At 46.2% G+C, this 9,130-nt stretch overlaps 1 protein-coding gene across 1 annotated transcript; it reads left to right on the top strand.

The window, feature by feature from the left end:
• Window positions 1-4,474: 4,474 nt before the first annotated feature.
• LOC141026796 (protein FAR1-RELATED SEQUENCE 5-like) lies at window positions 4,475-5,074 on the top strand. The gene has a single exon (XM_073503649.1). It carries the CDS (start codon window positions 4,475-4,477, stop codon window positions 5,072-5,074), a length of 600 nt encoding a protein of 199 aa, XP_073359750.1.
• The last annotated feature ends 4,056 nt before the right edge of the window (window positions 5,075-9,130 follow it).

Genomic DNA, 9,130 nt, shown 5'->3' with positions numbered 1-9,130 from the left:
CAGCGAACCAGTGAACCCTCATACTCCTCTACGCGTGGGCATCCACTGCCGCGTCTTCCCCGGCTCCGCGTCATCCCCTTCCTAGGCCTCGCCGTCGTCCACCGCCCTGGTGCTCTCGGCTCGGCATGGTCAACATGGTCCAGGAACGGCTTGCATCGGACGTGGACTATACGTGGAGAGGCTGACAGCTGGGTCCACGGCCGCAGCAAGGAAGTGCCTCCTTATTACGCGCAAAATAATGATTCCTCCACCTGACAGCGGGGACCCACCGGACGGGCCACCGTATTTTGCGAAAAAAACGTTTCCCCCTGACTGCTGGGACCCACCAGCTACATCTTCGCACACAAGGAAGTGCGTCCGAAAAAAAAACGATTCGCCCCCCTGACTGCTGGGACCCACCAGCTACATCTTCGCAGACAAGGAAGTGCCTGACAGTCAGGACCCACCTAGTCGAAGCGTACGTAGCGTTGTCATTCTGGTCGCGAACGTGTACGTACATACTGGTCGATGTAGAGGCGCGCACGTGTCGTAGTAGAGGCGCGCACGTAGCATGTACACGTACGTACAGCGGCCAGTGTGCAAGAAAGAAAATACGGCCACGTACGTACATACGGGTAGGGTCTGGAATGCCTACTCGCGCATACGTACGGCCAGGGCTCGTGTACATGGCTGGGTCGGAACGGAGAAACAACGTCGTCGTCGTGTTCATGGGGAGCCAACCGGCTGGGTCGGAATGGAATGCGTCGTCGTGTTCATCGGGAGGGCTTGCACGGAACAGCCGATGGAAACGAGGCCTGGCGTACCGCAGAACGGAGGAAACGGCCTTGTGTTCGATCGGCCACGTTCAAAATGGGATCCTGTTCATCGGGAGGGGTCTGGCGTACCGCAAAATGGAGGAAACAGACCTCCTACGGTCGAAATGGGGGTCCTGTTGATCGGGAGGGGTGTGGCGTACCGCAAAACGGAGGAAATGGACTTGTGTTGGAGCGCTACGGTCGAAACGGCGGTCCTGTTCATCGGGAGGGGTGTGGCGTACCGCAAAACGGGACTGCACGGGATACTGTTCATCTCCACCATCGACCCCCTCCAGCCTATACGGGCTACTGTTCAGCCACCGTCGACCTCCTCCACCCTCCACCTGCGACTGTTCATCCACGGGCTCCTGTTCATCCAGCCTCCACCGCGCGCTACTCCACCGGCTATTGTTCAACCAGCCCTCTCCACGGGCTCCTGTTCAACCACCCCTCCATGGGCTACTGTTCATCCAGCCCTCCACGGGGTGGTCCTGTTCATCCAGCCCCAACCGGCTCGATCGATCGGGGTCCTATTCGTCCAGAGGCAACACCACGGGGTCCTGTTCATCCAAACCCCCTCAGCAACACTCACTGTTCATCCAGAGGTAGCATCGATCGGCTTCAGTTAGCAGCAGTAGCGAAGGAATCGCTCGATCGGGTTCAGTTAACAGCCATCGATCGATCGCTCGGGTTCAGTAACGCGTAGCCTGCAGTGCAGTCGCTCGGGTTCAGTTAGAGCACAGCGCCTCACACCCACGCGCGTGCGTGTATGAGAGAAACGCGCATCGCTCGGCCCCGACCACCCACCGTAATCGGGAACACCCCGATATTTTCCTCGCCCTCGCTTCTACCACATTTTTTCTGTCATGGACGGCCCAAAGAATGTCATGCAGCTGCGTCTCCGGCCCGCCCAGGACGAAAAGCCCATTTTCTGTCATGATTTTTTGTCATAGAAGTAGGAGCCCACCACATCTATGATGATACCGGGTTTTGTCACAATTATCGTCATAGAAGTGTCATAAGTATGACAGAAAAAATTTCGTTCGGCCCAAAATGTCACGGATGTGTCTTTTTTTTGTAGTGATACTCAGGGAGAACACTTGTACCTTGAATTTTAGTGAGAGATCATCTTATAATGCTACCGCCGAACTAAGCAAAATAAGATGCATAAAGGATAAACATCACATGCAATCAATATAAGTGATATGATATGGCAACCATCATTTTGTGCCTTTGATCTCCATCTCCAAAGCACCGTCATGATCACCATCGTCACCGGCGCGACACCTTGATCTCCATCGTAGCATCGTTGTCGTCTCACAAACTATTGCTTCTACGACTATCGCTACCACTTAGTGATAAAGTAAAGCAATTACATGGCGATTGCATTTCATACAATAAAGCGACAACCATATGGCTCCTGCCAGTTGTCGATAACTCTGTTACAAAACATGCTCATCTCATACAATAAAATTTAGCATCATGTCTTGACCATATCACATCACAACATGCCCTGCAAAAACAAGTTAGACGTCCTCTACTTTGTTGTTGAAAGTTTTACGTGGCTGCTATGGGCTGAGCAAGAACCATTCTTACATACGCATCAAAACCACAACGATTTTTCGTCAAGTATGTGCTGTTTTAACCTTCAACAAGGACCGGGCGTAGCCACACTCGATTCAACTAAAGTTGGAGAAACTGAAACCCGCCAGCCACCAGTGTGCGAACCACGTCAGTAGAACCAGTCTCGCGTAAGCTTATGCGTAATGTCGGTCCGGGCCACTTCATCCAACAATACCGCCGAATCAAAGTATGACATGCTGGTAAGTTGTATGACTATTATCGCCCACAACTCACTTGTGTTCTACTCGTGCATATAACATCTACGCATAAACCTGGCTCGGATGCCACTATTGGGGAACATAGTAATTTCAAAAAAATTCCTACGCACACGCAAGATCATGGTGATGCATAGCTACGAGAGGGGAGAGTGTTGTCCACGTACCCTCGTAGACCGAAAGCGGTTGATGTAGTCGTACGTCTTCACGATCGACCGATCCTAGTACCGAACGTACGACACCTCCGCGATCTGCACACGTTCAGCTCGGTGATGTCCCACGAACTCATGATCCAGCAGAGTGTCGAGGGAGAGCTTCGTCAGCACGACGGCGTGATGATGAAGCTACCGGCGCAGGGCTTCGCCTAAGCACTATGACGATATGACCGAGGTGGATTATGGTGGAGGGGGGCACCGCACATGGCTAAGAGATCAATGATCAACTTGTGTCTCTATGGGGTGCCCTCTCCCCCGTATATAAAGGAGTGGAGGAGGGGAAGGGCCAGCCCTCCTATGGCATGCCCCATGGGGAGTCCTACTCCCACCGGGAGTAGAATTCCCCCCTTCCCTAGTTGGACTAGGAGTGGAAGGAAGGGGGAGAGAGGGGGAAGGAAAGGGGGGGCCGGCCCCCACCCAATTCGGATTGGGCTTCGGGGGGCCTCCTAGTCCTCCCTCTCTTCTCTCCCACTATGTACCAATAAGGCCCATATACCTCCCGGGGGGTTTCGGTAACCTCCCGGTGCACCGGTATATGCCCGAACTCACCCGGAACTATTCCGATGTCCAAACATAGGCTTCCAATATATCGATCTTTACGTCTTGACCATTTCGAGACTCCTCGTTGTGTCCGTGATCATATCCGGGACTCCAAACTACCTTCGGTACATCAAAACACATAAACTCATAATACCGATTGTCACCGAACACTAAGCGTGCGGACCCTACGGGTTCGAGAACTATGTAGACAACACCGAGACACGTCTCTGGTCAATAACCAATAGCAGAACCTGTATGCTCATATTGGTTCCCACATATTCTACGAAGATCTTTATCGGTCAAACCACATAACAACATACGTTGTTCCCTTTGTCATCGGTATGTTACTTGCCCGAGATTCGATCGTCGGTATCTCAATACCTAGTTCAATCTCATTACTGGCAAGTGTCTTTACTCGTTCCGTAATGCATCATCCCGAAACTAACTCATTAGTCACATTGCTTGCAAGGCTTATAGTGATGTGCATTACCGAGAGGGCCCAGAGATACCTCTCCGAAAATCGGAGTGACAAATCCTAATCTCGATCTATGCCAACTCAACAAGTACCATTGGAGACACCTGTAGAGCACCTTTATAATCACCCAGTTACGTTGTGACATTTGGTAGCACACAAAGTGTTCCTCCGGTATTCGGGAGTTGCATAATCTCATAGTCATAGGAACATGTATAAGTCATGAAGAAAGCAATAGCAATATACTAAACGATCAAATGCTAAGCTAACGGAATGGGTCAAGTCAATCACATCATTCTCTAATGATGTGATCCCGTTAATCAAATGACAACTCATGTCTATGGCTAGGAAACTTAACCATGTTTGATTCAACGAGCTAGTCAAATAGAGGCATACTAGTGACACTCTATTTGTCTATGTATTCACACATGTATTAAGTTTCCGGTTAACAATTGTAGCATGAATAATAAACATTTATCATGATATAAGGAAATATAAATAACAACTTTATTATTGCCTCTAGGGTATATTTCCTTCATTATGCTTGGGTGTGGATTTGTCCGGCAGGAACTAGCCTCAAGTTATGACTAGTTGTTTGATGCTTTCCTAGAAGCAATGGATGGTTTGGCTCCGGACAACATCATCACGGACCAAGATGTTGCTATGGCACAATATATCAAGAGGAAGTTCCCCGCAACGATTCACCGTTGCTACTGTTGGAATATAATGAAGAAAGCACAAGAGAAGCTTGGCCCTGTGTTGGCTAGGAACCCGGATTTGGTAAAAGACTTCAATGAATGCATTGACTTCAATTTCACCCCGGCCGAGTTTGAAAGGAAATGGGCTGCACTTCAATTGAAATATGAAGGTCTTATGCATGGTCACTTTGAGAAACTCTATGAAGACCGGGCTACATGGGTGCCATGTTACTTCAAATTCAGGTTCTTCCCTTTCCTTCAGTCAACGCAACACAGCGAAGGGTTCAATGCTGTGTTGAAGCGCTATGTGAACCCACGCAAGTCAATTCTCAACTTTGTCAAGCAATATGAGAAGATTCAGGTACACATACTCGTGACGGAGGGCGGGAACGACTACCGGATAGAGCATCTAGAAGCACAAATATGGTCGCGTTTCCCCATTGAGAGGCATGCCTACAAAGCATACACTAGGGACATCTATGTGAAATTTAGAACTGAGTTTCAGATGATTGGCTAGTACGATGTGCGTCCCGCTGGAATCAACTTCTATTACCTTGAGCCCAATACAGAAGAAGTTCTAGGGTATGGCTCAAGGAAGTACCTAGTCACAGTGAGACCAGAGCCAGCTATCTATGATTGCGAATGTTGCAAGTGGCATAGGGACGGCATGCTTTGTTGCCATGTCTTGAAAATCTTCAGACACCTTGGCGTTAATGAGATACCTGAACACTACATCAAGCGCCGCTAGACGCAAGATGCAGTGCCAAGTGCACCACCGCTAACTAACGAGGTCCCTCCGCAGGACTTGCCCGCTGAGTCAGAGAACCAAGTTCGGCAAGTGACTCTGACAATGGCTTTTGCAAAGCTAGCCAAGAAGGCAATGACTAGTGATGAGGCAGCCGCTGCAGTTAAGAGGCACATGAAAGTAGCAGATACTGAGGTTACTAAGCAGAATAAACTGAGGAAGAAGAGGCTAAAGGCAGCCCGAGAAGCGGCTCGTGCTAGGGAAGCATCAAACCCTAATGCCCCAAGTGCTTTAAACCAACCTCCTGCCCCCTGCTCCTATGGATCCACCTCGTTCAGTCACAAAAGGGCGCAGCCGCAGCAGGCGCTTCAAATCAGCCTTGGAACTACAACCTAAGAAAAAGAAAAAGTGCAGCATTTGTGAATTAATCGATCACACTGCTGCGACATGCCTAGGGAAGCTGATGTGACCGTTACCACATGAAGATAATGACCCCCTAGGCTTGCAAAACTAGCTGAAGTAAGAAAAAAAAGCAACAGTGTCCTGGTAGATGCTACCTCTTGAGCATGCATTAGTTTTCACATGAAGAGGAAAGGGTGATGCAGCAAAGTAGCGTAAGTATTTCCCTCAGTTTTTGAGAACCAAGGTATCAATCCAGTAGGAGGCCACACGCAAGTCCCTCGTACGTACACAAACAAATAAGAACCTTGCAACCAACGCGATAAAGGGGTTGTCAATCCCTTCATGGCCACTTGCAAAAGTGAGATCTGATAGAGATGATAAGATGATATTTTGGTATTTTTATGATAAAGATTAAAAGTAAAGATTGCAAAGTAAAAATACATTGGAAACTTATATGCTGGAAAATAGACCCGGGGGCCATAGGTTTCACTAGTAGCTTCTCTCAAGATAGCATAAGTATTACGGTGGGTGAACAAATTATTGTCGAGAAATTGATAGAATAGTGCATAGTTATGAGAATATCTAGCCATGATCATGTATATAGGCATCACGTCCGCGACAAGTAGACCGAAATGATTCTGCATCTACTACTATTACTCCACACATCGACCGCTATCCAGCATGCATCTAGAGTATTAAGTTCATAAGAACAGAGTAACGCATTAGGCAAGATGACATGATGTAGAGGGATAAACTCAAGCAATATGATATAAACCCCATATTTTATCCTCGATGGCAACAATACAATATGTGTCATTTCCCCTTCTGTCACTAGGATCGAGCAACGCAAGATTGAACTCAAAGCTAAGCACTTCTCACATTGCAAGAGACTTGCAAAGATAACACATCATACATAAAAGAATTCAGAGGAGATTCAAATATTGTTCATAGATAATCTTGATCATAAACCCACAATTCATCGGATCTCGACAAACACACCGCAAAAAGAGTTACATCAAATAGATCTCCAAGAAGATCGAGGAGAACTTTGTATTGAGATCCAAAGAGAGAGAAGAAGCCATCTAGCTAATAACTATGGACCCGAAGGTCTGAGGTAAACTACTCACACATCATCGGAGAGGCTATGCTGTTGATGTAGAAGCCCTTCGTGGTCGATTCCCCCTCCGGCGGAGTGCCGGAAAAGGCCCCAGGATGGGATCTCACGGGTACAGAAGGTTGCGGCGGTGGAAATAGGGTTTCGTGGTGCTCCTGGTTGGTTTCAGGGTATATGGGTATATATAGGAGGAAGAAGTAGGTTGGTGGGGCTGCGAGGGGCCCACGAGGGTGGGGCCACGCCCAGGGGGCAGGCGCGCCTCCCTGCCTCGTGGAATCCTCGTTGATTTCTTGACGTCCACTCCAAGTCCTCGGGATCACTTTTGTTCCAAAAATAACTCTCCCGAAGGTTTAATTCTGTTTGGACTCTGTTTGATATTCATTTTCCGCGAAACACTGAAATAGGCAAAAAAACAGCAATTTGCACTGGGCCTTGGGTTAGTAGGTTGGTCCCAAAAATAATATAAAAGTGCTTAGTAAAGCCCATTAAACATCCAAAACAGATAATATAATAGCATGGAACAATAAAAAATTATAGATACGTTGGAGACGTATCAAGCATCCCCAAGCTTAATTCCTGCTTGTTCTCGAGTAGGTAAATGATAAAAACAGAATTTTTGATGTGGAATGCTACGTAGCATATTTCTCTAAGTAATTCTCTTTATTGTGGCATGAATGTTCAGATCCGAAAGATTCAAGACAAAAGTTTAATATTGACATAAAAATAATAATACTTCAAGCATACTAACTAAGCAATTATGTCTTCTCAAAATAACATGGCCGAAGAAAGTTATCCCTACAAAATCATATAGTCTGGCTATGCTCTATCTTCATCACACAAAGTATTTGATCATGCACAACCCCGATGACAAGCCAAGCAATTGTTTCATACTTTTGATGTTCTGAAACTTTTTCAATCTTCACGCAATACATGAGCGTGAGCCATGGATATAGCACTATATGTGGAATAGAATGGTGGTTGTGGAGAAGACAAAAAGGAGAAGATAGTCTCACATCAACTAGGCGTATCAATGGGCTATGGAGATGCCCATCAATAGATATCAATGTGAGTGACCAGGGATTGCCATGCAACGGATGCACTAGAGCTATAAGTGTATGAAAGCTCAACAAAAGAAACTAAGTGGGTGTGCATCCAACTCGCTTGCTCACGAAGACCTAGGGAATTTTGACGAAACCCATCATTGGAATATACAAGCCAAGTTCTATAATGTAAAATTCCAACTAGTATATGAAAGTGACAACATAGGAGACTCTCTATCATGAAGATCATGGTGCTACTTCGAAGCACAAGTGTGGTAAAAGGATAATAACATTGTCCCTTCTCTCTTTTTCTCTCATTTTTTTATTTGGGCCTTCTTCTCTTTTTTATGGCCTATTTTCTTTCTCTTTTTTTTTCTTTTCGTCCGGAGTCTCATCCCGACTTGTGGGGGAATCATAGTCTCCATCATCCTTTCCTCACTTGGGACACTGCTCTAATAATGATGATCATCACACTTTTATTTACTTACAACTCAAAGATTACAACTCAATACTTAGAACAAAATATGAGTCTATGTGAATGCCTCCGGCGGTGTACCGGGATATGCAATGAATCAAGAGTGACATGTATGAAAGAATTATAAAGGTGGCTTTGCCACAAATACGATGTCAACTACATGATCATGCAAAGGAATATGACTATGATGAAACGTGTCATACCAAATGGAACGGTGGTAAGTTGCATGGCAATATATCTTGGAATGGCTATGGAAATGCCATAATAGGTAGGTATGGTGGCTGTTTTGAGGAAGGTATATGGTGGGTGTATGATACCGGCGAAGGGTGCGCGGTATTAGAGAGGCTAGCAATGGTGGAAGGGTGAGAGTGCGTATAATCCATGGACTCAACATTAGTCATAAAGAACTCACATACTTATTGCAAAAATCTATTAGTTATCAAAATGAAGTACTACACGCATGCTCCTAGGGGGATAGATTGGCAGGAAAAGACCATCGCTCGTCCCCGACCGCCACTCATAAGGAAGACAATCAATAAATAAATCACGCTCCGACTTCATCACATAACGGTTCACCATACGTGCATGTTACGGGAATCACAAACTTTAGAACAAGTATTTCTCAAATTCACAACTACTCAACTAGCATGACTCTAATATCACCATCTTCATATCTCAAAACAATCATCAAGTATCAAACTTCTCTTAGTATTCAATGCACTTATATGAAAGTTTTTATTATATCCATCTTGGATGCCTATCATATTAGGACTAATTTTATAGCAAAAGCAAATTAC

The sequence above is a fragment of the Aegilops tauschii genome, chromosome 7, assembly GCF_002575655.3.
Source record: "Aegilops tauschii subsp. strangulata cultivar AL8/78 chromosome 7, Aet v6.0, whole genome shotgun sequence".
In the NCBI taxonomy this organism is placed as follows: domain Eukaryota; kingdom Viridiplantae; phylum Streptophyta; class Magnoliopsida; order Poales; family Poaceae; genus Aegilops; species Aegilops tauschii.
Note: the sequence above shows the minus strand (reverse complement) of the source record. Positions and strands in the feature narration are given on the sequence as shown.